The sequence below is a fragment of the Madurella fahalii genome (assembly GCF_045866475.1).
Source record: "Madurella fahalii IFM 68171 DNA, scaffold_2, whole genome shotgun sequence".
Lineage (NCBI taxonomy): Eukaryota > Fungi > Ascomycota > Sordariomycetes > Sordariales > Madurella > Madurella fahalii.
In genome coordinates this window covers 6,018,944-6,045,555 of record NW_027263972.1, presented here as the reverse complement: position 1 = coordinate 6,045,555, position 26,612 = coordinate 6,018,944, and the positions used below count along the sequence as shown (strand labels likewise).

Genomic DNA, 26,612 nt, shown 5'->3' with positions numbered 1-26,612 from the left:
CCAGCCAAACCCGGCCGACAAAACAAGGAGACACATGAGAGACTCAGGGAGAGAGAGACTCGGTAACAGAGGAACGCTTGTCAATAAAACGTTCCTCCCCGCTTGCCATATGCAATGACCGACGAACCATCCCACTCCCCACCACACCATGCTCGGATACACACACCGTCTTTGCCGGGTGGATTCTGCCAACAGACCGGTCGATCGACTAAGGCCATGCACTCCATCCATTCCATCCGCCCACTCAATCCTGCCCGCGACCACCCCGCCACCACCACCACCACCACCGAGAAGAGAGAAAAGAGTGAAGACAGAAGAGAATGTGGAAGACAAAAAGGGGATTAAAAACCGTAGCGAGTGATTAAAGAGGGAGCGTATATATATAACAAAACAAATGAAAGACAGAGTGACGGACAGGTCATCAAATCCGGGAAAGTGAGTGGGAATCACTGCGAGCTCTTCCCTTCATCCCCTCTTCTACCATTGCTTTGCGTTTCATGCATGCAAGCATCGCATGGCCTGCTCAACCGAAGACGAAAAGGAAACAAGAAAGAGTGCGAGTGCCAGTGTGTGTAAGAGAAAGACAGAAAACGACGAAAGTCTATAGAAAACCTCCAATTGTTTTGTGTAAACCCCCCTTCCTTGTTTTCGCTTGCTTGATTGAGTTGATCCTCTCACATCATCTCATCTCATCCAACCGACCGAAAAAAAAAAAAAAAAAAGGAACCCAACCGAAAAAGCCGAAACCACCCAGCCAGACAAACAGACGGACAAGCTGACCTGACCAGAAACATAGGTAGTTTCTAGGATCTCTTGCAAGTCTGGAACTCTGGAGTACTGTACAATATACAAGTGCTATGCCGAAAGGTATGAATAAGACAAGGAAAGGGGGACTCGTAACGGACTGAGCGAGTGGTAGCGAGAGTGGGTGTGCGATTAAAGTAGAGAGAGAGACGGAGGTGGTACAACCAGTCAAGCAGCCGAAGGATGCCAAGTACCTTTAAGCACTAACGGCCTGCAAAGGCGGACTCGGCAGCCTTTCGTTACTGTCTCCCTCCGTCCTGTCCACATCCATGCCCCTTTTGTCGGTGTTATGGTCATCGTCGTCTGGCTCCCCCTCCGCAGACGTATCCTTGACCGGCGATGCGGGCGGCTCGGGGGTGAAGAACACTGTGCTTCGGCCCTCGCGACTAGGCGGCGGGCTCAGGTCGAGGTACTCGACCGTGCTTTCGTCATCCTCCGTATCTCCGCTGTGACTCTGCGCCGGCGCAATCGGCTCGACGCTTCCTTTCCTTTCCAATTCCTTCTCGCCCTCGATCGGTGGCAGAGGGGTCCGACGTCCCTCGGAGAAGCTAAGTGCCGCATCGCTGTCCTCGTCTGACGGCAAAACTAAATTGCCATGGACAGCTCTTTGGTGCGCCTGGGCAGACGAATATTTCCTGTGTAAGTCCCTGAAGCTCCTTGCCGTGGCGGTGCTCGCGCTGGCAGCAGACCCGCGGTGCTCACGGTCCGAGGTGAGGGCGGACCGAAAATCGATGCTTTCTGCTGACGGACCGGTACGGCTGCTAGCCGAATCCTCTCGCTGCATCCGTTGCGAGAGGCCCTGCATCTGCAGCTCGTTGCCGAATGTGATCACCGAGGCCTTCTTGCCGTGCACTACGAACGACCCGGTGCCCCGAGGCAGGACATCTGGGGCGTCACGGTTGGCGTCGTCAGAGAGTGTGGCATTCGACGTTGAGTCTTTGCCCCTGCGGTGGCGGTGATGCGATATGTGACCGGCGCTCTCCCGAAGCGTACGTTGCAGGCTGCGACGGATCTTACTCCGTTCGAGCCGGTCAGCCGGAGTGCCGCTGGTGCCGCGTTCACGCCGTTCAGGCGTTTCTTCCGCGTCCGCACCAGCGATGGAACCCTTGCGTTCGGGACTTCGCGAGGCTTCTGGCTCGAGCAGTCCGGCTTGCTCCAGCAAGTCACGCTCATCCGCATCCTCGTCTTCGGGCTGCTCGAATTTGGGCTTCTCCGGAGAGGCGGAAGTAGCAGCCCCGTTCCTCGGTGGCGTGACTGGAGTGGACCCGTTCGACGAAACCGCTGTTGAAACAGACGCCTTCCTGAGCCCGCCATGATCAAACGCCAGGCCCGGCACCTCCCATGAATTCTCCCGCGTACTAGCACATGCTGTTGTCGCGCTTGTGGGTGGGGTCTGGAAGGACTCGGTCACAGGCGAGGTGTCCGCATCAGACTTCGCCGTGATGGTCGACGTTCTCGTCAAGGAAAGCTGGCCGGGGGATCGGCCGCCGTTCTGTGGGCCAGAAATCTGGCTCAATCTGGAATCTTCCCTGGTGATCGGCTTCCCGAGGGATTCGGCGGTCGTTTCCGTCGGTATGCCGAGAAGCTGACGCTCTTCATCAAGATCCATTTGTAGGATGTCGCGGTGACATTTCAACTTCCAAATTTCCATCCGGCTCCATTTCAGTTGGGCTGCCATCCGCGCCGCCGACAGCAACATCTGCTCGCGGGTCTTGGGCGATATCGGCGCCAGAATCTGGAGATGCCTCGAATTCCTGAGTTGGGATTCGAGTGTCATCTCGGCTTCTTTCAGCTTCTCGTTGGCCTCGGAAATCTTCTGAAACATGATATCCCTCCGAGCCGCCAGGATATCCTGGGCCATCTTGTGGTCTATCCGGCTGCGCGAAACCGTCACCTCTCCAGATGGCGTCTGGATCACTTGAGCATTGCCACCTTCCAGTCCCCTGATGGCCCGCCGTCCTTGTCCATCATAGTTGCCTCCAATGACGCCCCGCATCCGGACCCCCGAGGATCTGAAGGCGGCGGCATAATTGAGCTTTGCGAGCCAGTCGTTCATTTCATCATCATCTTCGGCCAAGAGAACCTCCTCGAACCCTCCATGCCTGACATACAGAAAGGCGTGCTTGTGCTTGTTGTAGCTGGAGTCCATCAAGGCCACTGCGCCGTCTGTTGACATGAGAGCATCGGGCTTGAACTGATCCAGCGGCGGTTTGAAGATGCAAGGATCTCCATCATGACCCTTCCTAAGGTGATCTTTCTGCTGGTGCATCAAATGCTTGATCCATGCCGTGTTCCTAAAGAAGTAAAGTTGAGCACCGGTAAGAATGGCACCCCACTCTTGCCAAGGAGATCTCGTCTTCTTCTTCTTCGCATCTTTCCGCCACAGCAAGCCGACCTTGGTGATTTTGATGTCCACGATGCCGGGGTGCGCCTCTTCCGGGTTGGTGGCGGTCTTTTCCGTCATAAAAGCATCAGGGCGGGACCTTGCTGAGACTATCTGCAACACCCCGGTCTTGAAAAAGGTCCTCTGGAGCTCCTTCATGTTCAGAGCCTTGACAGTCCCGAGATAGCTATACGGGTCGTCCAATTGCATCACTTCCTTCAGGTTAGGTCGGAGTAGGTCTAACCTGTTATCAATGATGAGTGTGTAAGGGTCGACCGGCTCCTTCGCGACCCTCTTCGCCGGATCGGCGGCCCCATTTGGAAACAATAACTTCTTCCGAGCCTTGTGGGGATTACTGCGATCGCCATTGATGTCCAAATCATCCTCGACGTGAATGAATGGCGTATAGGTGATATTGTCGTAGAAGACCTCGAGCACCTCGTCAAAGATGCCTTCGCCCCGCGTGTTTTTCAGGTAGTCGACTTTCTGCATCTTGTGCTTGTTGTTCTTGTTGAACACGTCCGTGTGAAGGATCAGTAGGGAGAAGGCGATAAAATAGGCTTGGTCTGGGGATGAGTAGATTCCGGGATTGCATTCGTGATAGCGGTTCGCGAAGGCCTGTAAGAACCGATCGATCTGCTGCGTCTCTTTCGGTAACTCTGCTTCCATGAGAAGCTTTCGCAGTGCCATATCCATTGGGTCACCGAAGAATTTGAACCCCCGCATATAACTCCGTAGCACAGCTTGTGAGAAGGGTTCCGTGCTCTTTGAAAGTGCTGCCGCTACCACGCTCCGGCTGACGACTTCCAACAGACGCTCAAGATACTTAGCCGGTGTATCATCTTCGCGGCGCTCCGGAAGGTTAATGGAGTCCCTCGGTAGTTGGAGAGAGTTGTTCTTTGACGTATTGGAGCCGGGAGTCGCAGGAGTTAATGAGCCTTGCCGGTTGGGCAACATGTCCGAGTTTTGCCGTAGCCGGCTAAGGCCGAGGAGATCGCCGAAGCTCTTGCGGCCGATCGAGAGTGAGGTTCTTGAAGTTGGAGGCGCCAAGTGCTCATCCACCGACTCCCTCGGCGAATTCCTCCCCAGGGAGCTCATGGTGGAAGACCGACCTCTCCTGTGTGCATAACTTCGGGTTGGTGACGACTGCCCGGATTGCCTCGAACTGGGTCGAAACAATGCTGTCGCTGGGGATGCGGTGGATTTGGCGAGCATAGCTACGGTCTGGTTCTGAGGAGGTGGAGTTGCGACGCCATTCCTCGAGGGCGTCCTTGACAGAGTCGGCGCGAGCGATCGGTCAGGGGTGCCAGACTTTGGCACGGCGAGCGATGAATTAGACACAGCGGAGTCTTCTGTACTGAGGTTCTTGTTCCTTGGCTGCAGGTGAGAGATGGGGAACAGTGGTTCGGGCTGCTTATGTTTCCTGCGCGGAAGCCTAAAGAACGTGGTTGTCGAGTGGAGCGTGTGGGCTGTTGCGGCGCTTCCATACGCCCTGTCCCCCGAGCTCGCATCCGACCTTGACGACTCCGACAACCTGTTGGGGGGGAGGGCAAGGGACGAAGAGTGGTCATCTCCATTCGACGACAACGGCCGTTTGGGCTCCTCGAACGTGACGCTCTGTTTGCTCCCGGTGCTCTCCTCAGGAACCCGGGAAACCCGGTCGCCCGCCTTCCCTGTCAGTCTATTCTCCGTTTCTTCCGTCAGCTCGGTCCTGGGCAGCTCGCCCGACCGGCGTAGCCGCGCTGCAAAGTTCATCCGCGAAGGTTTTTTGCGGGGTGCAATGGGAGTGAACGTCGGCGCCGTCGTAATGATCGCGGGAGCTGCAATCACGTTAGTGCCGTTGAGATGACTGAGACCCGGTCTCGGGCCGGGTTCTCCTAATGCGACGGAGAGGCACATACGACGCGGTACAGGGGGCGGCTTCTCTGCGGCCGCATGAAGCTTCGCCTTCGCAGCCAGCTGGGAATCTGACGCATTGCGGAACCTCAGCATGGAGAAGCGGCGGTGTTTCTGTGACTCGTCGGGCAAGGGGAAGCCGGGCCCGTCGGAGGCATCGACTACCGACGGGACGGCGTGGGTGGAGGCCACGGATATGCTATCTCGGGGGAAGTCGGCAGGAGAAGCGGGAACAATGGGGGACGGGGAATCCTCTGCTACCGACGTCAGGGCAGGCAGATCGGTCGACGACTCGGAGCGGAAGGGCGGCTGCTTGGGCACGGGCACAGCGAGACTGTCAAACAGCGAGTGGCGCCGCATGTCGGTCTCGCTGGCCATGTTGCCACGGCGTCGTAAGAACGGCATGACTACAGGTGTGTGCGATCGTCATAGTCCATGGGGAGACGCAGGAGACGCAAGAGACGCAGGCACAATGGGTCGCTCTTCGCGCAGCTTCTGCAAGTCGGTAATAACCGTAACCGGCCGGGCCCTATTGAAATCGGGCGGCCGTCTCTGGCACGGAATCTGTGTGTTGGCGTGTTGCTGAGATAAAAGAGCGAATTGACGTCGCGCGGAATCGCGGACGCGGGTTATCTGCGAAGGCGGCGGAATCGCAGTCGGGTCCAGCTGCACGGCGTTGGGATCGTGGGACAGGATTGAGAGGAAGGATGGACGACGTTAGGGAAGGTTGAGCCCTTCGCAGGGGGTGTCTGGACTGCCCCGAGCGAGCTGCTGCCAGAGCCAAACCCAAGAAGGCGTTTTGAGGTGGGCTGGGTGGGCCAAGCCGTCAGCTCCTTCCCCCAAAAGCTGAGCACTTCACTTGACGGGCCCCACCATTTCCCGCTAGTCCATTTCGGGATTCCAATCGGCCGCCCCAGCCAACGCCCCATGTTTGCTCCTTCCCTCCAGCCTTGACTCTGTTTGCTCCACCGCGATAAATTGCCGACGAGGGAAGGAGGAAGGAGGATACCGGCCTTATCCGCGGGTTCCATTCACCGTTCCGAGACCTCGCATTCGAGGCACAACAGGCACAACAGCTTCATGTCTCATGAAGTGCTGCAGTTACTGGCTACGGGCGTACGCCGAGTCGCACCTTGAACGCTTGCTCGCAGATTTTACAGCTTCAGATGGGTGCAACACGTAACTAACAAGCTTTTTGCTAGTTTGAAGCGAGGTGTTCCATACGTATGCATGTAAGCCAAGTTTCGCCAACGACCTAGAGCCTGCACCGACCGCAAGGTAAACGCCGTTCCCCTTTTGCAGGAAAAAAAAATAAAATAAAAAATATTGTAAAAATAGAAGGGAAAAAAAAAAGCCCTTGAATCCATTTGACGCATACCCCATCGTACCCGATAACGCCATCTCAATGCAGACAGTTCAGCCCTCCCACTCCTTTCGTCTCTTCAGCTCCCTCCACTCCTCGGATGAAGGCTGAATGGGATACTTCTCTATCCCATTGTTACCCAGAAGGTAATCGCCGAGATACTTCAGCGCGTTTAGAGTTTCCTCTCCGGTTGGGACAATGTTCTCGCTCGGGAGCAGGAAACCATAGCTTCCAGTATCTCGCAGCTTGATCTGGTAGCTATACCGGGTATGAAGCTCATCTACCTCTAAGTTAGCCTGCATCGAGTAACCCAAGTTGGCTGGTGAAACCCGGGACCTACGGTAAAACCAATCAATCGCCGAACCACCGCCGGCTTCGATTCGAGGAAGGATATCACCAGCGCTATCAGTTCGCGCCACGGCGCCCTCGCATGCCGACATGGCGCTGTATGTCTCTCCGCTCGAGAGCCGGATGGCCTTGGCCAGCCCGATGGCAAGTTCTTCTAGATTCTCGAGATTAGGCGGATCGACCGAGCAGGTATACGCATAAGGAAAGAGGATCTGCTGCGAGTACGAGTGCAGATCGAGAAACGCCACAAACTTGGCGCCGTTTTCTGTCTCATTCTTTGCCCATTTGGCCAGCTCTGACGCCTCAACCGCCTGGAAGGGCTGCTCGCCGCCGTAGCTTTCTGAGCAGGGGTCGGTCTGATGCTGGGCCGCATCCCAGGCGTAGCCGAAAGCGTGGTCGAGATCCAGGCCACGGCAGAAGCGGAGTTTGGTCTGCTGTCTTGACTTGCGCCAGAGCCGGTTCGTCTGCCAGGTGTATTCGTAGCCGTCTGGGTTGAGCGCGGGAATAAAGACAATGTCGAACCGCTGTAGGAGCCTAGTAATCATGGGTTCCTTCTCGTACAATGTAATGACGGACCATAGCAAGTAGCTAACGGTGCTCGTAGTGATCCATTCGCGCCCATGGAGGCCTCCGGTGATGAGGATAGTTTGCCTGGGCCGTTTGATCTGGCTGCCGTCACCCTGTGCGCTCACGCGCATCGCGTGGATGTCTCTACCCTCATATGACTTGCCAATGGTGATCATTTGCGTGATCGAAGGGAACATGGCCTCGAGGAGGCGCATCCAGCTCGTAATAACCTAGGTAGGTTAGTCTGATGCGGGTCGACAGCGAGACATAGCAACTCACTGGTAGCCTCTGGTAATTACTGAAGAATACATTGCCCATTCCGTCCAGCGTGGTTCTCATTTTCCGCGTATCGGCCATGCTCGATTCGAACTGGGGCTTTTCAGCTGCCGTCGAAGGGTAGGCCCTCCATACGGCTGCGGCAACATCCGGGATCAGGACCGATGGTTGCAGCGAGTTTGGCAATAACGTAAGCAGCGGCGCGACGTCGTCCTTGTTTATCCTGACATCGACATACTCGGGCGTGAAAGCCCAGACGTCTAGAAACATTTGCTGGGCAGCCGTCGCGAGCGCGCTCTCCTCCTCAGAAGTGGTGACATTGAAGCGAACCACAATGTCATTCCGGTACAACGATTGTAGCACTGCGTCGGGTCCCGAGCTCTTCGCTCTAACCGATGGTTTGCCAAAGATAACCTCAACGGCGCTATCGCGTAGCCATTTTAGAAAAGGATAGCCGTGGCCGGCGCAATCGGGGCGGCCATCTCCTTCGAAAGACGGTTGGAGGCGGGCAGCGTCAACGGCAGGAAACGCGAAGAAAAAGGCGAGCGCGACGGGCAGTGCAATTAGTTTCCACGTTGGTAATCGCATCTTCGTGTTCTAGATATGTGCGGCATCTAAGTGCACTCGGCGTGGTGGAGGGAGTTCCGAGGCAGAAGAACCTCGTGCGGCGCATCGTTGCCACTGATCGGCCACAAAGTTGGAGCAGTGCCGTGAAAGGCGGCTGCCTCGCAGACGTCCGGTGAGAAGAAATGGCAGCTGTGTACAGCTGATGCCACCTGGATTCCTATTGAAGAGAGGCAAATTCATGGCCCGCTCAACAACTATCCTCTGTTACTTGGGGTCCAAGCGAACCCTGAAACTTCCTGAGACTTCTAAATCTGTACGTAAGCCTTACCTAGATTGTCAACGGAGACCCAACGCCCGATTTGATGCCTTATTGTTCGATAGGCGGAAGCTAGAGCGGTCCCTGCAACCGCTATGCGTTGGATTGCTCTAATCGCCGAGTCTCACACAAATGCAACTAATAAGGTATGTGGGTTAAGTGGAAGTGGTGGCACGATTGGCTGTCAACACTCGTTAGGCCATGCAGGTCCGGCGGTTACAGAGTTGTAGCTTTGCTTTCCTGTCTCGTGGAGCCCCGCACCTAAGCTCAGAGTGGGATGAGTCCGAGTAACCCGCGGAGTGCCATCTCTCTCTCTCTCTCTCTGTACAAGTGCCCAACGAGCCCCGACTTGATTTTACACCATACTAGTAGCATATCTTGTTCTTGGTAGAAATACACAGATGCGTCTTATAAAAGATGGCGTTTGCCAACAGCATTAAGGCGCTTCTCGGCACGTACGCAAACTGCATCTCACTTCTCAAGGCGTTCAGAAATGATACAAAGGAGAACAGCACAGCGGACGCGCAGGACCAGCATGCCTACCTGCGCAAGTCGCTAAAGTCTGATCGGTCCCTAATTGAGCGTGCCTACTCATCGAGGCTGTCTGAATCAGGAAGCCGCTTCAAGAAGGGCGATGGTGAGCGCTCTGTAACTCGACTTTGCCGTGAAAGTAGCTAACCGGAAACCCGAGGTCGCGCAATTTCGGCCTTAGACCGCATCCTCATGAAGTTGAGGAGCGCAATCACAAACCTACTCCGCCTGTCCAGCAAGCAAGAAGGCCTAGACTTGGACTATGAGTCGCTCATGTCCCTGTCGAATGCTTCAAGAATAGAGGCGATCAAGGCTATCGACAGCCTGTCACGTCGACTGGCAGGTCCATCTCGGCCATCTGTGACCTCGTCGTCGTCATCATCATCATCATCATCATCCAGGACGCCCGCTAAATCATCGTCATCTCGACGCAAACGCCAATCATCATCCAGCTCGGGGGGATCGTCCTCAAAGTCCGTCAAGGAAGACAGACCAGAAAGCCCGCCGAGCAAGAAGCCGCCCTCCATCACGAAAGAGGCAAGGCCGGCCAGCAAGCAACACAAACCAAGCCCGGAAAAGCTTCATAAAACTCCGCCCTCGTCCCCTCCGCCTCCGTCTCCGCCTCCACCCCCACCCAAATCTCCCGAGACAGCGCCGCAGCCTCGGATTGCCAGGCCGTTGAATGAGAATCCAGAGACGGCAAAGGCAAAAGCGGCCAACCGGATATCGATGATGTCCTTCGCGTCGGACAGCACCAAGCTCGGGGAGATCCCGCAGAGGAAGTGGCGGTCGGTCTATGTGGCCACGACCGACCCGAACGGCGACCAGTACAATGTGCGCCCCGTATTTCCGCTGCAGCCGTACACGGTCGAGGTGAGGGAGAGACGGTTCTGGAGCCTGTTCGGAAGGCGCCGGGAGGGGTGAGCGGATTCTATTTTTTCGGTGTGTGCTATTAATAAGTTGGTTAGTTCGGTAAGGTATGCTGTGGAGTCCGGTACGAGATCCAGATTCCGGGGTTTTGATTGTCTGGGTTCTCGGATTTTGTCGATGCGCGGTTCATCGTCATTTCCATTAGGTGGAATCCACAGATCCATGCCGATGCGATGGTGGAGCGGTGGGGGGAGGTCTCATTTCACGTTTACGACCCGACGATTACCGTGACAGCGCCCCAAACCATCGGGTAAGTTACCGGTGTGGTCACGGAAGCTATTCGCTTCAATTACCCTATTAGTAACGTTATGAAGATATGAAAACCCATTTCGACAGTTTTACCAGGGTTGGGTATGGCGTTATGAACTCCACAGTTTGGTACTTGGAATTTTTTTATTTTTATTTTTATTTTTTTTTTTTTTCCGAGAGCAGAGGTAAAAATCATGGTGAATGGTGGTCCCATGTCTGGACTTTTTGTCTTTTCTTACTTTTTTTTCTTTCTTTTTATCGGACATTCCGTTAGCTCCGTTGTGTTAGCCCACTACACTTCTCACTTTCAACCAATATAGCGTTAAAGTCCGTTAAGTATTCGGCTACCCACATCACGAGCACAAAGTTACAGTCAGAATTCGTCCCAGGAACCAATAAAAAATGACACGATTCGGATCAGATCCCGTTCCCAGTTGTCCTATTGGCAGCCTAGACTTGTCACCGCCCTAAAAGTTGTACACGGGCCCCGCCGGCGCGAAGCCGCTCAGCTTCTGTCCCGTTGACGGCATGAACTTCCTCTCCTTGCCCCAGGTGTGCGCATCCTTGGCCAGCTCCTTCACCTCGTCGAGGCTGAACTGCGGCTCCTTGAGTCGGCGGTATACGCCTTCGGCATAATCCGGTGAGATGTTGTGCAGCTGCGCCAGATACTTCTTCTGTTCGGGGGGGGTTAGCACAGGGACCTCAATCAAGACCTCCCGTCCCCATTACCGAGGGAACATACCTGAATCTCGGGATACGCGACATAGCCGAGATACTTGGCCGTGTTGTGGCAGGTGTTTGCGCGCTGCTGCGGCGTCATGACCTTGGCCCACAGTTGAGTCGCCTGGTCGTAGTCGTTCTTCTTGCCCTCGTGCCAGTAATGGCTCTTCCGGCTGACAATATTGTCGCTGACGACGTAGGGGGCCTCGGCGGTATCGGGCCGGAATTTGTTCTTGAAGCTGTTCGGCGCATATTGCTTGTTGCCGGCATGGTTCGCATCTGTCCGCATGGGGCCGTCAAAGTTGAGAGATGCATATGACTGGGCCATAAAAGGGCAGTTTACGGGGATCTGGTGAAGGTTGACGCCGATGCGGTGATACTGGGCATCCCGGTAGAAGAACATGCGGAACTGCAAAAGAGGATCCGGCGAGTCCTCGATGCCGGGGACCATGCTGCCGGGGGAGAAGGCGGCTTGCTCCACGTCACGAGTGAAGTTCTCGGGGTTCTTGTTCAGGACGAGGCGTCCGAACTCTTGCATCGGGAACTGGTCCCTTGGCCACACCTTGGTGACGTCGAAAGGATCGAAGCCAAGCTTTTCGGGATCTGCTTGCTCAGGTTGCATAACCTGCACGTGAGCAATCCATTCGAGATGCTCACCGCGCTCGATGGCACCCCAGAGATCACGTTTGGAGTAGTCGGGGTCCTCGCCGCACATCTGGACGGCTTCAGTATCGGTGAACTGCTTCTGCCCGTGCTTTGCAATGAAGTGATACTTGATGTAAACGAATTGGCCCTCTTGATTGACCCACTTGAAAGTGTGGCATCCGTAACCGTGGTTGAAGCGCCAGCCCTGAGGAGTGCCGTGGTCGCTGAAGAACATGAGACCAGCGTGATTGCCTTCAGGGGTGTTGGCGAGGAGGTCGAACAAGGCATCGTAATCCAGCAGGAAATTCTGGGGATTGCGAGACTGCGAGCGGATAACGTCTGGCCCCTGGATAGGATCTCGGCAGAAGAAAACAGGCTACCACTGGTTAGCGTTCCTGCAATCACCACCTAAAATGTGGTAGTTTGAGACTCACGAAATTCAGGCCCACGATGTCATAGTTGCCTTCCATGGTGTAGAACTTGATCGCGAACCCTCGGGGATTGCGGCCTTGGTCGGGGAACTCGCGTCCGAATGTAACGGTCGAGAAGCGGACAAAGACAGGCGTCTTCTCTCCGACACTCGACAGGAAGTTGGCTTTCTGCAAAGCAGCCAATGTTGATCAGGTCACCGACATAATAGATCCTAGCAGGAGGTGACCACTTACGGTAAGCCCCGTGACATCTTGGGTGCACTCGAAGTAGCCAAAGGCACCGGAGCCACAAGGATGGACCATGCCTTGATCAAGTTAATGTCTTATCAGAATAACACCAGAAGATGAGCAACTTTACGCTCAAGCGGCTTGGACCGGTTAAAGTGTTGCTGCTTCTGGAAAAGGAACACATCACTTGCGACGGGGATGCCGCCAACTGTTTTGCTATGAGCCCTAGGTGCAGCATATCAGCTCCAGGGCCTTCTGGTTTCTCTTGGGCCGTCTTCTTACGGATCAGGGAAGGGAATGCCTTCGTTGTTGGTGAAATAGAGCCCATCGTCCTCACGCTTTCCACCGGGCACGACTCCAGCAACCTTCTTCATAATATCGGCAGGTCCCTCATTGGCACTCTGCATGTGGCTCACACGAGGGCCGCGGGATTCGCCCTGCAAACCGGCGCCAATGGCCGCGGCCGTGGCCTTCAGCGGGTGCTGGAGAGGATCGAGCTGGTTGGAGTTCATGGCCACGTAGAAGTCGGACAGCGCTTTAACGTGTGAATTCGTTCTCACAGCCGTCCCAAGAACGACTAGACACGATGGGGATTGGTTATAGAGAGCAACTCATCCATGCCATGGGCAGTCTTCACGGCTTTATAAGTGCATTTACACACTTCTTGATTGGGGGTTGCGATGGCATGATGCTGTCATCCGCGTCCGGTTTGGACATAATGACGTTAACGATACACATCCCAAAGACTTCAACCCCTTGATGTTGTGCGGGGAGTTGTGCGGGGAGTTGTGCATGGTGGGGTTGGTACCTTGTGAATCATGATGTTGGCCAAGGCATTCCGTTGCAACAGCAACACTCTAGCCTTAAACCCGCCGTCTTAAACCCGAGTCCACATTAGCGAGGCTCATCAGAAGACCTCTGTTCTACGTATGCTTCTGATCCGATTACTTATCGAAGTCTTATCATTGCATCATTCATCTGTGTGGCAGCGGAATGAAATGTCCGGTGGTGTCCGGTGGACCCAACCGAAAATGGGAATTTGAAAATCTCACCACTACCCCTGGTCAGGATTCTACTACTAACAGTACCCTCCCGCCAATCTCACAACACCAGTCTCACAAAATGCCGAGTGGCTCATGCAAGACTGAGTGTCCTTGGTAGCTCGAATTCTCCGGCAGATCTCTGTGTAGTAGCATTGGCAAAGTATGATGTGCTTCAGCATTGCATGACACGGGCTGGGGACCGTTTCAGTTGTCGTCGTCAGCGTTCGAGGTGCTTGTTGGAGATCACATCGCCAAGAGCACTCTGCTTATATATGCATACACGACAGCGCGAGAGGGTTCCTTTCGGGATGAATTGATCTCATTTAGTCTCAGTTTCTCGCCGGACGAGTGTGTTGCTCTTATTGGCCTTTCTTTTCTGTCTCTCGTTGCTCGGTTGACCCGCTTGGAATAGACGAGTTATAGACCTTCGGCTTATTGTGCTTTGTCGTATTTCCAGAGCATCACTTCATACCGCCACCATGGTTTCCCGGTGCTTCGCCATCCTACTGGCAGCCACCGCTGTGCTAGCTAGAACACCTGACGGATTCTCACCATCCTCGGATACGGACCTCATCGTTGAGTACCGAGGCTTCGCCCCGCTAAATGGAGTCGTTGTCAGCCGGAACGGTAGGTCGAGCAACCGCCCCCTTTCCCCCTTTCCATGCACCCATCAACCAAGAGATCTACCAGCAGAAACCAACCACTACAATATATAGTAACCGTCCCGGAACCACGAATCGGCACTCTTACCCGCCTCACCGGCGCCTCGTACGCCGTCATGATGATCGACCTCGATATCCCTACGGACAACCCCCCAGCCACAAATACGCTCCTGCACTGGATGCAGACCAGCCTCACCCCAGCCGCGACAGCGACGCAGCTGAACACTACCATGGGCGTGATGCGCGCCTTCCTACTCGAAAACAGCTCCAGCACGGCTCCGATCGTGCCCTATTTTGGCCCCAACCCGCCCGCTCGCATCCCCCTCAGCCACCGGTACACACAGATCCTGGTCGACACGAGCGACATCACCGAGGAGGGCGTGCAGGTGCTGCGGATGGCGGCCGCGACACTGCGGGGTTTCGATGCGGAGAGTGTCCTGTCGCAAGCGGGGCTTGAGGGGAGGATCGTGGCGGGGAATTCGTACAATGTTACGAATCCTGGACCGGTCGGAGCGCAGGACACTGGGACTGGAACGGGGACCGCGACCGCGACCGGGACGGGCCCGAGCGCGAGCAACCCCGTGCCTACCGCCGGAGCGGCAGAAAGGTTGAGATCCACGAGTGCCCTTCTGGGAGGGGCGGCGCTGGCTGGGATGGTGATATTGGGTTTGTAAACTGCCGAGAGTGGCTTTATAAAGAGTGGTCTTTGGAGTATCCTGTGTGGTTACTTGTGTTGGTTGCGCCTCACTGTGATTCTTGGCTATGCCGATATCAAACGGCTATTATGTGTAGAAGAGTTACGAAAGATTACAAGTCTAGTCACGTAAGAAAGCTTCAAGTTTACGGATGGCCAATCTTCAGGATTACAGACTCTGGGTCACGCGCGGTACGGTTCCGGCTGGAGAACCCATTGTTAATAAGATCCGATTAATGAATCTGCACAACACCGTATCACGGACAGTAGCACCATCGCCAACTTAAATTCAGACCCGGAACCACAGTAAGTGTGCATTTCAGTCTCGCTATTGGCAACAATTAACCACACCAACAGACACAGCATGTCCAAACTATTTAACGCATACGAAGAGACTATTTCAGAGTAACCTATTGACTACCATCAGCCCAATGTAGCTTCGAGCTAGTCAAAAGTCATCGAGAACCTTAGTCGCGCCATTGAAGCTTACGCCGTTCTCTGACTCTGAACGTCCCTTGGGCCCCCATCACTGGGAAACGTTGAAGCAGGCACTCGAACATTAAGCGCCTTGACCACCCATACCACACTCTCTCGGGAAACAAAATGGATCTATGAGGCACCCGCGGAAGAATCAGAGATCCTAGCTTGGTGCAGTGATCTAGAGTTACATGTGACAATTCTTACAGGTAATGTATACAGAAAACCGAAAGAATTTTCCAACGCAATATAGTTATGGCGGGATGAGATATAGCGTGGTCGTGCCATGTTAACGTAAGGTATTGCGTTCAAAGGGACCCCACACATAATTATGGCGAACCAGTAATGCAGTGTGGAATACTGGTGATGGAAAAGGACGGTGCGAAACACGAGCGGCTCACCTCATATCGGCCAAAGGGTGTTGCTGAGCACCAAAGGCTGAATAGAAGGTCTGAGAAACCAGAGCCAAGACTGGTATCATAAGCCAACTTTTGCTGCGGTTGTTGATCCACCTTAAACTATGCTACGTTGCGCAGAGATGACAAGCCCGGACCGTTTGGAAGAGTGACCGATTAGGGGGATTCGTTAATATTCAAGCCTTGTGATTGGCTCTCGTCTCGTCGCATTACTTGGTGTAGCGTCTTACACAATCGCCAAGCAACAAGGCATTGCCGGATTCGGCCGCCGCGCGGCTGCTCCTTTTGGGCTTAGAGGTGTTGCAGCAACAACCGCGCGCGCGAGAGTTATCATCTGTGCTCTGTATGCTATTAGTTAGAGATGAAAGAACTACACTGACAAATCGTCCGGAGAGTTTCCTCGGAGTCGGAGCAACCGGTTAATATTTCGTGTTCGCAGGGCGTGGTGCTTGCAGCAAGAATGATTCGTAAGGAAATGCAGATCCCCTGTTAAACATGGAGACAACGATAGAATCCCCCAGCGTGTTGCGACCGACATATATATCTCGTGGCTGCCGCAAACCTTTGTGACCAACATGACCGACAAGCTCGAGTATTGCCCTCCCAAGGACTTGGTCCAGATCCATTCGCCACCATGGAGAGAACAATCGTCATCCTCGGTGCCAGCTTTACCGGCGTCCCAATCGCACATTATCTCCTCAAGCACACGGCGGCCCGGGTCCGCGGCCTCAAGGTCATAATTGTCGCGCCCAATACCCACATGTACTGGGTCGTTGCCTCGGTACGGGGCATTCTTCCCAATATGCTGGCCGATGACAAGCTCTTCCTTCCTCTTGCACCGGCGTTTGCCAAGTACCCCTCGGGCCAGTATGAGCTTGTGTTAGGGAAGGCTGAAGGTGTAGACCCGAGCAGCAACACCGTGGAAGTGCGCCTGAACGATGGCTCAGCGCGGACAATTAGATATGACGATCTGTAAGTATTAGGACGGGCACGTGCTTTGGCTCTTTTCTGCACACTTCCTAATCGGCCAATTTCTGCAGGGTCATCGCCACGGGCAGCAGCTTCAAAGGCGACATGCCTTTCAAGAACCTCTTCACCACCGACGCGACCAAGGCAGCCCTCCACGACTGGGCGCAGCGCATCAAGACGGCCAAATCCATCGTTGTCGCCGGCGCCGGCTTCACGGGCATCGAACTGGCTGGCGAACTCGGCCAAGAGTACGGCGTGACTGGCAAAAAGGAAATCACTCTCATCTGCGACAAGGACCTGCCCATGGACACCAAATACAAGCGTGAAGTGCGCGAGGCCGCCAAGAGGGAACTGGAACGGCTCAAAGTCAAAGTCGTCACCAACACCAGAGCAACCTCCTCGCCCTCAGCCAACAACACAATCACCCTGACCACCACCACCGCCATGACCTCCCCATCGTCGGAGAAGAGGCGCAGGACGACGAAGATGACGACGACGACCACCACCACCCTCAACGCAGACCTCTTCATCCCCACCTACGGCACGACCCCCAACACCTCCTTCCTCCCGCAATCCATGCTCGACAGCCGGGGTTTCGTCAAGCAGACGCCGTCCCTCCGGGCCGAGGGGTACGACAACATCTTTGTGGCCGGCGACGCGGGCAACTTCCAGGACCCGCAGGGCGTGTACGGTGACGCGCAGGCCGTGCACGTGGCCAAGGTGCTCGACGCGCGGGCGGCGGGCAGCGAGGAGGAGGCGGCGCTGCCGGAGTACAAGCCCGAGCGGAGGATCATGTTTGGGGCGAGCATCGGGCGGAATCGAGGGGTGGGCCAGATGGGCAGCTGGAGAATCTGGGGGTGGCTGGTGCGGATGGCGAAGGGCAAGCATTTGGGGACGGATTGGGCGGAGGGGTTCGTTAGGGGGGATAGGACCGTTGTGGTGAAGGATTGGTGATGGGGGAGAGAGTGGTATAGGTTGGGGTGTGTCTGGTGAGGATAGTACTTACTTCGGGGGAACGATGGGTTTGTTGATCGTCTGCATATTCTCTTGTTTTTTTTTCTTCTTCTTCTTTTTTTCTTTCCTTTCCTTTCCTTGCCTTTTCCTTTTTCTTCGTTTGTCCGATCTCGATCGTCTTTTGAGTTTTTAGCGGGTAAATAATGGGTATTTGGTTCGTGAGTTTGGTATTTAGCTTCGCGCTGGGCCAACAACGGGAGGGATAGAAGAAAACTGGTCAAAAACACCAAAATCGTGAGAGGCCATCGCAAAATACTACCGCTCTCACTGTCTTAAGAAAACGGCATCGCAGTGCATGATAAAAAAAAAAAAAAAAAAAAAAAAAACGTATGCCATATTATTTCTGCAACTTGAAGCTCAATAGACGCGGATTATTGGCGCACAATTGGTTCTACAAGTAAGTTCTGTGGTCCCCGGTTGCCGTGTGGATGTGTTTTGTTTTGCCCAATTGAGGATGCAGTTGGAGAAAAGGGGCATATAAATTGTTGCGGACTTATCGCGCGATAAGAGCGCAAGAAAAGTGTTAGCAGCCGGGGCGGGGCTGGTGCCTGGGTCCGGAGCGGTCGGGAGGTCTCTTGCGGGGTATAAATACGAGGCTCGGCTCCCCGGGGATGAAAAGCGCTGCAAAATTTTGTTCATTTTTCATCGACTTCCGGCCGCTCTGCCTGTTGCCTTCTGGAGAGCCGTGTTCGACCGCTCAAAATTGGGGCGGCAGTCCCGGGTTGCGAGCGGCAGGTGGGTGGCACTGTGCCGCCTGGCTCGCGAGTTGGTCCGTGCCGCCGCGCCTGAGCGCGTGCAATGCACGCTCCACTGCCGGTAAAAGAGGCGCTAAGATACAGGTCCCACTTCGCGTCATCCCGCCTACACGTCGATACCTATTGGAACCCTGGCAGCTTGCCAAGGCTGAACGCAACGCCGACGGGACAGCTGTTTTCCAGTTCCCCGTGCACCTCGATGTCCGGACGACAAGTTTAAATTGATGTTCGGAGCGTAGTTGCCGTAGGACTGCGCAAGGAACTGAGGTTTGGCGCCAACCCACGCGGATATTATATCTTACTTTTTTTTTTTTTTTTTTTTTTTTTTTTAACCTACCGGGAGTTCTTGTATTTCTCTCTACAGGTGTCTTGCACGCGGCAGGCAAGGCCAAGCCAGATCTCGGGCGGCTGCATGAAAGCGTGGCTGACCCACCGACGCGACGGGCCTGGACGCGCTTCCGAGAATGAAACCAGCCTCTCAAATTTGGCCCACCTGCTGTCGGGATCCCAACCCCAATTGCATCTTTCCTCAGTAACTCGATATCCTTCCACACTCCGAGACTTATAATCTCCCCCTTCCGCCGACGTCCACCCGCTTTCCCGTCGTCAATTGCGTGCGGCAGCAACACGGTGCTGTGGACGCTCGCTAAGATGGCGACACCAACAAATACCTGGTCGGCGCCCTCACCACATCCTCCTACCCAGCCAACCGGTGGGGAAGAGCCGGGTTTTCAGGTGAAGCCGATGGGATGTGAGTTCAGCTCGTCCCAAGCACACGCCGCTAATTCTCTAATGCGATCCCATCTTCAGTGAAGGTCCATTATACCTTTGATCGAGATGGCCAGGTGCACTGCTTGGCCAGGTGGCCCCACATCCTTGAGATCCAGACGATACCGCTCGACGAGAGAACTACAATCGGCGTGGTAGACCTTTTGACTTGCCTACAGGCCGTTGCCCAGTGCAGCCCTGAAATCGTGAACCAAGAACAGAGCGACTACAGCGTGTATGCCTACGACTACTCAGAACCGGACGTGCCCCTGGTTGGGCAGGGGATGCTGTCGTGGGGTTTGCACGGTGAGGGCCAGCAACAGCAACTGGTCACAGGACGCGTCACACGGAACCTGCTGGCTATCCTTAGCAATGGAAGCAAGGATACGTTGGAAGTCAAGCTGAAGATGACGGCAGTTGAGAGAGTGGTGCAGCGCACTATTTTTCCCAGCTCGGAGGGGATGAACGGGACAAAATCTGCTCCGACCCCTGCCGACGCAGCGACCGAATGGAACTCACTCATTCAGTCCAACCCGATGCTGGCACAGTCGTCGAACGCGGCCTCGGTACGTTCACCGGCACTTGCCCCGGCTCAGCTAAACCAGTTCAACCCGTCAATGGTTGAGAACCGGCCCACAGACACGCGAAGCGACAGCGTTTCGCAACCACCAATACGGCCTGCGAGTATTCCGCCAGCAAACGTTTTGGCACCGGTTGCTATTCCACCTGCCAACAATGCGCCTAGCGCCGCGCCTGTTCCGAAACCACAGCACTCCGCAGAGAACGCACCATCACCAGCAGCTCCTCCGGCTACCGAATTTGCACCCCAACCGCGCCCTTCACGGCCGTCCTCGAGATCCAGGAGCAAAAAGCCAACTGGCAGGCCAAGAGGCCGCCCGAGGAAAACTCCCTTAGAGACCGGCAACACATCTGCAGCCGAGGAAGCTACGGATGGCGATGAAGGGCCGCAGAAGAAAAGGGCCAAGGTCACCAGGACGGAGTACAGCGCAATTGCGCCGTTCGGTTCCGTGCCGGACTCGTTGCGAGTCGCCGCAAGTACGTCGGGCTCACTACGCACTATGCGGCCAGTTGGCGCCGGGGGTGATGCAACGAGCACGAACCATCTTCAGGACGTTCCACGTGCACCAACTCCCATCCCTGATGCACCGCTACTACAGCAGCAGCAGCAGAGGAGGAGAGCGATGGAGAGCAAGGCCAGGTCCGAATCTGTAGCCAGCATGGAGAGCGTGCCCCCGTACCACTCAATACCTGGGAGGACAGCGGTGCAAAGCCTGAGCCAGGACGCGCGGTCGCCGGCAGAGTCGATTGCTCAGACACCGGATCAGGGCTATTCGCCGGAAGACAGTGCTGGTGAGTTGGGCTCGTCGCCGCCAGTTCCACGCACGACTGCCTACATTCAATCTAGCCCGCCAGCGTCGAGCCCCGTACTTCCTGCTATGTCCGTGTCCCATGTCGACTCCGGGTTCATGAGTGGTGGGCTCGAGGACTTCTACGATGACGAGGACATGTTGCAACTGTCCCAGGCGCAAATGCAGGACCAGGCGGCTCCTGTCGCACCCCTCCCTTTACCGAACAAGCAGAATGCCCAAAAAAACGGCCGTGCTCAGCAGCAGCAGCAGCAGCAGCAGCAGCGGTCTAACTTCCCGTTCCAGGCAGTAAATCCTGGCCCTCCAGAGCTGCTGCCCACCAAGAGCATCTTCAATCCCGCTGGCAAGGCAAAAACGCTGAACAGACCTACGGCTGCACCTTCGGCTCCGCCCGCGGCGAAAAAGCCAGCCGTCCGTTCCCTCAAGAGGTCAAATACCGCGCCGAACCCGGTAGTATCCGATCAAGAACCACTCCCACAGGAGCAACTTACCACCCAACAAAACGGTAACGGTCTTCCGCATTGTCCTACTGAGACGTATGGACTCCAAGAACAGGCTTCTTTCCCCAATGGTCCGGTCGATCCTACCCCGCCTCCTGTGGACGATGCGGACAACGGCTTCATAGACACTTCTCAGCAGGAACCCGCCTCAACAACCGCGTCGGCGGTACCTCTGCCAGAGCCTCTGGAGCCGACCGGCATACAGGAGCCTACGATGTGCTTGCCCACTCAAACGCAGTCGAGGCCTGCTTCAAGAGGGCCCCCAGGCCCACCTGTTCCTGCCAGCGATCCTGTCGCGGAGCCGGTCTTGACCTTACCCCGTGCCTTTATGTCGGAGGCGCCCTGCCCCTCGAGCGATTTCGATCCCCCACGATACAATAAAAATATGGTCAAGAAGCAGTCAATCAAAGAACGGCTCGAGAATGCGATCCAGAAGGGGGAGTCACCTCCATTTTGCGGCAACTGCGGGGCTATTGAGACGCCTACCTGGCGCAAGATCTGGACGCAAGATCATTATGGAGTCCCAGGGTTCCACGAGTTCTCGGAGAAGCCAGGCTGCGTGACCGCGATCGATGTCTTAGAGCGTGATTCGGAAGGGCAACCATCCATGTACCGACTCGTCAAGAAGACCCTCGGTGCGCAGGACGACAAGAAGTTATGGAAGGAAACTCTCTTGTGCAATCCCTGCGGTATCTGGCTTGGCAAATTCAAGGTGCACCGCCCGCCTGAACGGTGGGAGAAGGATTTTGCTCGACTTAACCAACCGCGCAAGAAGCGCGAACCCAAGAGCGGCAACTCCAAGTCGAAGAAAGCACGCACCAAGAGCGATGCCCAGGCGAATCCAATTTCGGAAGCGTACTTGACCACCGATCCGATCGGCCCAGTGGATAACGATTCGCCAAAAGAGAATTACGAGAACGGAATGCAGTCGAGGCAGCGGAGCGTAGAAGACCAGATTTTAAACTTGCGGAGCTCCCCGAAACAGCGCTTGCCTGGATCGACTCACTCGAGGGGTAGTGGAACAGCGGACAGCCCCATCGCGGTTGAGGATGATCTGGGAAGCACAAGAAGGCTACTCTTCCCGTCGCCCAGGAAGGACAGGGTGCCCAAGGTGCTCGGGGAGCTTTCTCTCAACATGCTACAAACCGCCACGAATGCCCACCAGGAGACCAAGTCCGCAACGGCAGGGAAGGAAAACAAAGGCCGATCGTCACACCCGGGGCGCCCCGGCACTCCGGTCCCAGACGAGAACGACGAGCTCGCACAGGAACTCTTCGGCACGCCTCCCAGATGCCCATCCACTCCGCCTCCTAAGCCCACAGCGGGACCGTTCAAGACGCCGACCCGCCCAACCCCGAGTCACCGCCCCATAACGAGGAGCATCTCGCGATCGATCCGATCGATCCGAACCATGCCCAAGTCTCCGGGCCAAATGTTTGCCACCGTTACAGGCCACAGCTTCCAACGGACCCCGTCCAAAACCCCTCGTTCATCAACGGGAAACAGCAGCAGCAGCATAGGCAGACGCCGAAGCCCCCGCCACCAACAGCACTTACACCCCCACTTTGCGCTGGACATCGACGACGCCATGCATGGCATGCAGTTCGACTCACCCTTTACGGCCACCCTAAACCAGCTCCTGAGCGAAGCCAACGAGTTCACGGCCGGCTCGCCATCCCACGGCCTGAAGGACCTGGACCATCTGGACCTGAGCAGCCTCCCGCCGCTCGCCGGGGGGCAGAATGATGATGACTGCTCGAACAGTGGGAATAGGGACGGGAATGGCGCCAATCATCATCACCAACATCTGATGGATTTTGGGAGTTTCTTGAGCACGGATTTGGTTATGCCTAGCTCCCCCCCGCTGTTGAGGAGCCAAGGTGGTGGGGGGAATCTCAGTGTTGATTTTGGAGGTTCGTTGGGGGACGGTGGGGAAGAGCCGTTGTGGGGCTTGCAGCAACAGCAGCAGCAGCAGCAGGTTAAATGAAAGTGGGGTGGGAAAGGGAGTGTTTGAACTCTACTGTATTATCAACACGCGTGAACATCTGTTTTTATTACTTTGGTTCTTTTCAACTATTTCCTTCTGTTTTCTGGCTTTGTTTCTTTTTCTTTCTTTCTTTTTTTTTTTTACTACTTTGGGCCTTATCGGGCTTCCAGCGGGGATCAGATGATGGCATAGCCTGGGAGTTGTTTCTGTTTGGTCTCGTGTGCTACTCTATCTTGCCACGGCAGGATGCAGCATGGACTTGTAAGAGGGGTTCAAGGGGGAACGGTGGGAGAGCTCCCCCAGTCCAACGGTGGGCGTTCTTCCAATTTCGGGGTGTTTGATGGACGGAAGTTGCAGCATACAAAGCGAATGTATTAGCTTTGCATTTTCACATGGATTCTTTTTGGCGATTACATCATGATGATGGTTAACGACACTCTTCTAGAAGCCCGACCTGGCCTGGGACCGTCCTCAGCGCTCGTTGTATGAGTGCTATGAACTATCTCGGTCATGAGCGGTAGAATGGGAGGCGAGACTGGCGGGTTCGAAATTGCTTGTGATCGATAAGTAGTTGAGTGCTTGACCGGAGAGCCGTTAACACAGACCGCTCAGTAGAGTGCTCCGCCGCATGTTTCGAGGCGGCGCTTAGATACGGGATTAGTCTCATGAAGAATTAGTGACTTCAGGACCGGCTTGTCCGGGAAGAAGAGAAGGTCGAGATCTGAGTGTACTTCAAGCGGTTACTCATGCACTGTTCGCCCCTCAATTGTGTACGTTGCGCAATGCTCTGCCCGAGCCGCGCCCTAGGCAGCCTTGGACTCTGACTCTGAGAACAGATGATCCCCGTCTCAACGGAAAGGAGGGTGAGAACTGAACGTGGCGCTTGCGTGTTGGGTTTATTTATTTGTTGGGTTGTCTACCGGTGGCTAATCTAGTCGTATGCAAACAGATTTCGGTGTTGGTGCGAAATCTCGACTAATGTGTTGGCGAGCGTGTAGTCTGTGGATAGATCTCGTTAGGACTCTACATAATAATGGTAGAAAAGCGGTTGTTGTTTTTTATTTTTTCCTCATCGACTTTTTCCATCCAGTTCGACTGTTGACTGAACTGGCTAGCTATGGCTTTGGCCCGCGATGGCAAAAGGATAACCGGCAAGGAGAGGGCTGCTCCGATTCCAACAACCCAGGCTGCCGGGGAAGAGATTGAAGCAACAAACTTGACTCACCCACGCCCGTGCCCAAGTCGATTGAGCTAAGCACCTTGATCGACAAGTCCGGGTTAACCTTGCCAATAATCTGGACGCCGTTGCCTGCTGAGAGGTGCGCCTCCTGTATGTTGCGCTGTTAGTTTTTGTGTGTTGTGCAGACGTCTGATGTAGCCCGCTCTGTCCCCAGCATATCCCTCTCATCTCGAGTCTTGGGCGTGCATTTTCTGGGATGTGGGAGGGGCACATGAGAGAGGGGTGAGAAAGCTTACGCGATTCAAGTAGGCGGTGATGTTGCCATCAGCATCGATCAGGGCTTCTTCGCCGCGCAGTTGTATGACCTTGCCGACAACAATAACATTCTTGCCCACATACGAATTGAGGTAGGCGCAAGTGATGCGCGGAGTAGAAGTCGCTTCCATGGCTCGGCGTGTCGAGGGTGGTAGGTAACGTTGCGAGAAATTATTGGCCGGTAATAATCCGTCGCAGAATTCTTCTAGGTGCTGGACCCTGAACTAGGATGTTTTGATGGTCTTCGGCTGGTGAGCTGCGTCAAGGAAACCGTGCAGAATGCGGGTTGACCTGCCCCTCCCCAAATGACCAAAATTGGTCCTGTGCATTAAAGTTTGGCCTGTGCTGCTGGCAGCTGCATCGGAGCACCTGCTAAGCCCGAAGGGCAATAGCGCGGTAGGGGTTGGAGATCTCGATCATTCTTGGCACGTCGTGCTAGGCCGGGCTGGCGCTCCGACCACGCCAGGCCGTAACGGTTCTCACGGAGTCCTGCACTCCCATGTCGAGGAGTTGCCTCTTGACGAATTAACACTGTCCCGGCCTCTAGCTGCTCACTAAGGCGGCCAATAAACAAGCCCGACGAAGCCGGTGGATGTACGCGAGCGCACTGTCTGGATGAATATCGATCTACGAAGTACAGGACGGGAGTCGGGCTCCGGAAATGATTTCCGGTCCAGGTCCCCACTGGACCCAACTACCTCTAGGCTTATATATTCTGTTGGAACTGGAAGCCAGCACCTCGATTGCTTCAAAGGGAGGCATTCTTGAGCCCATAGCGACCTTCCACATAACTGTGCTACCAGGTTGTTTCCGGGTGGGATGGTACCCCAGCTCGCCAGACTATCTCTGCGTGTGCTAGAGCTCCGCGCCAGACAGGTTTTTTGTTGCACCGCTTTAGAGCCAGTTCGGACCTACCACGAAGGCCCGTAAACGGAACGATGCTCCTTGGCCTGCCGCCGCAAGCGTCCGCCGGCCCGCGGGGCTATCTCACGAGGTTGCACAGTGCCCGGAATGGCAGCTGGCCATCGCTAGAAACCGTTTTCGGTGTTTGGACGATTGCTCGGGGTATGCCATGCACTCCCAATGCAATTGGAAATGGGTGCCTTAGTGTAGTTTGCATGTCAAGAGTGGCAGCGCAGTAGTCTCGAGAGTCTGCATGACACATAGCTTGGCCAAGCGCAGCTTTCCAGACTGTCAGCCGGGTGCCTGCATTCTAACCACGAAAACTCCCGTTTGACGGGGCCCAGACTCACCGGTCGCCCCCGTAGGTTGCCAAACAGCCCGCCGACTGATGGAAGCGAACAGCGTGTCAATGTTACCCACATACACATTGCCCGAGAACTATGGATGGGAGCATTGGCCATCAGCTACAAGTTTGCCTCCCTCATGCATGCGTAGCCGGGGTGGCGGAGTGGGTCGGCAGCTCATATGCGTGTGGGCTGCAAGATGTGCTCCTCCTGGTCATACGATGATTCACTTCAAAACAGATGAAACCAGACGGTGGCTGATTCAAGACGTGCAGCGACAACTCGTGGAGATGTCCGTCTGCGTACAATGTAGTATAATCAGAAGGTAGGAAGTTGGCAGGTCTATTCCTGAGGCACGACATGACTTTGGACAGTGAACTGAGTCGTGCTGGCACATGCCTGCTGTTTACCCAGCACTGACCCGTCTGTTGAGCCAAACAGCAGCTGTGAGGTGGCCATGGGCAATTGGAAGCAGATTGTATGCTTCATGGATCTTCCCGCTTCATCACTGGTTACCATATCTGAAGGTTTGATGATAAAGCATTGGTAGATGGAGGACGAGTCGAAGGTCTGCCGCATCGCAGGACGCCAGGATGCCAGGATAACCCGGAAGTGAGGGCGGGGCTGGGCGGGCACAGTCCTTAGCGTCAAAGCTTTGCTGCAGGTGGAATTGGTCCTATGGGATTCCACAAGATTGCCATGCGGGGCTCGTTTTCCAATTCGAAGCCATCCTCTGGTCTCGAACAGTCATTGGCAGCGCAAACCGAGGTTGCATTGCAGCGCCGACGGCATAGATACTGCCCTGCTGGAGGTGCTCCGATCGCTGTCTGGCAGCACGCACTTATCAGGCATACTCCTGGCCACGGAACGTTCGTGGAGTCCCCCCGGGAACGGGATCAAGGCGATGGAGGCGAGAGAGAGAGCACCTCAACGCCGCCTGCCG

At 55.3% G+C, this 26,612-nt stretch overlaps 8 protein-coding genes across 8 annotated transcripts; 4 read left to right on the top strand and 4 right to left on the bottom strand.

The window, feature by feature from the left end:
* Positions 1–1,000: 1,000 nt before the first annotated feature.
* MFIFM68171_04517 (Protein transport protein sec73) lies at positions 1,001–5,488 on the bottom strand (the record flags this gene model as incomplete). The annotated part of the gene is made up of 2 exons (XM_071059937.1): positions 1,001–5,007; positions 5,089–5,488. 2 exons carry the CDS (start codon positions 5,486–5,488, stop codon positions 1,001–1,003), a joined length of 4,407 nt encoding a protein of 1,468 aa, XP_070916038.1.
* A 1,011-nt stretch (positions 5,489–6,499) lies between these two features.
* Positions 6,500–8,225, bottom strand: ECM14 (Putative metallocarboxypeptidase ecm14; the record flags this gene model as incomplete). The annotated part of the gene is made up of 3 exons (XM_071059936.1): positions 6,500–6,726; positions 6,787–7,591; positions 7,641–8,225. 3 exons carry the CDS (start codon positions 8,223–8,225, stop codon positions 6,500–6,502), a joined length of 1,617 nt encoding a protein of 538 aa, XP_070916037.1.
* Positions 8,226–8,937: 712 nt separating this feature from the next.
* MFIFM68171_04515 (Fungal N-terminal domain-containing protein) lies at positions 8,938–9,975 on the top strand (the record flags this gene model as incomplete). Its single annotated transcript, XM_071059935.1, has 2 exons — positions 8,938–9,157; positions 9,212–9,975. The coding sequence occupies 2 exons, from the start codon at positions 8,938–8,940 to the stop codon at positions 9,973–9,975; spliced, it is 984 nt and encodes a 327-aa protein (XP_070916036.1).
* A 722-nt stretch (positions 9,976–10,697) lies between these two features.
* MFIFM68171_04514 (CATP2 small subunit catalase encoded by the catP2 protein) lies at positions 10,698–12,766 on the bottom strand (the record flags this gene model as incomplete). Its single annotated transcript, XM_071059934.1, has 6 exons — positions 10,698–10,904; positions 10,973–11,971; positions 12,030–12,194; positions 12,261–12,331; positions 12,385–12,479; positions 12,537–12,766. 6 exons carry the CDS (start codon positions 12,764–12,766, stop codon positions 10,698–10,700), a joined length of 1,767 nt encoding a protein of 588 aa, XP_070916035.1.
* A 1,010-nt stretch (positions 12,767–13,776) lies between these two features.
* On the top strand, positions 13,777–14,633 carry MFIFM68171_04513 (Putative phosphatidylethanolamine-binding protein pebp protein; the record flags this gene model as incomplete). Its single annotated transcript, XM_071059933.1, has 2 exons — positions 13,777–13,924; positions 14,014–14,633. 2 exons carry the CDS (start codon positions 13,777–13,779, stop codon positions 14,631–14,633), a joined length of 768 nt encoding a protein of 255 aa, XP_070916034.1.
* A 1,547-nt stretch (positions 14,634–16,180) lies between these two features.
* Positions 16,181–17,469, top strand: MFIFM68171_04512 (Apoptosis-inducing factor 2; the record flags this gene model as incomplete). The annotated part of the gene is made up of 2 exons (XM_071059932.1): positions 16,181–16,518; positions 16,587–17,469. The coding sequence occupies 2 exons, from the start codon at positions 16,181–16,183 to the stop codon at positions 17,467–17,469; spliced, it is 1,221 nt and encodes a 406-aa protein (XP_070916033.1).
* Positions 17,470–18,935: 1,466 nt separating this feature from the next.
* Positions 18,936–22,927, top strand: MFIFM68171_04511 (CENP-A multicopy suppressor protein 2; the record flags this gene model as incomplete). The annotated part of the gene is made up of 2 exons (XM_071059931.1): positions 18,936–19,035; positions 19,095–22,927. 2 exons carry the CDS (start codon positions 18,936–18,938, stop codon positions 22,925–22,927), a joined length of 3,933 nt encoding a protein of 1,310 aa, XP_070916032.1.
* Positions 22,928–23,858: 931 nt separating this feature from the next.
* Positions 23,859–24,553, bottom strand: MFIFM68171_04510 (Replication factor A protein 3; the record flags this gene model as incomplete). The annotated part of the gene is made up of 3 exons (XM_071059930.1): positions 23,859–23,926; positions 24,153–24,255; positions 24,404–24,553. The coding sequence occupies 3 exons, from the start codon at positions 24,551–24,553 to the stop codon at positions 23,859–23,861; spliced, it is 321 nt and encodes a 106-aa protein (XP_070916031.1).
* Positions 24,554–26,612: the final 2,059 nt, after the last annotated feature.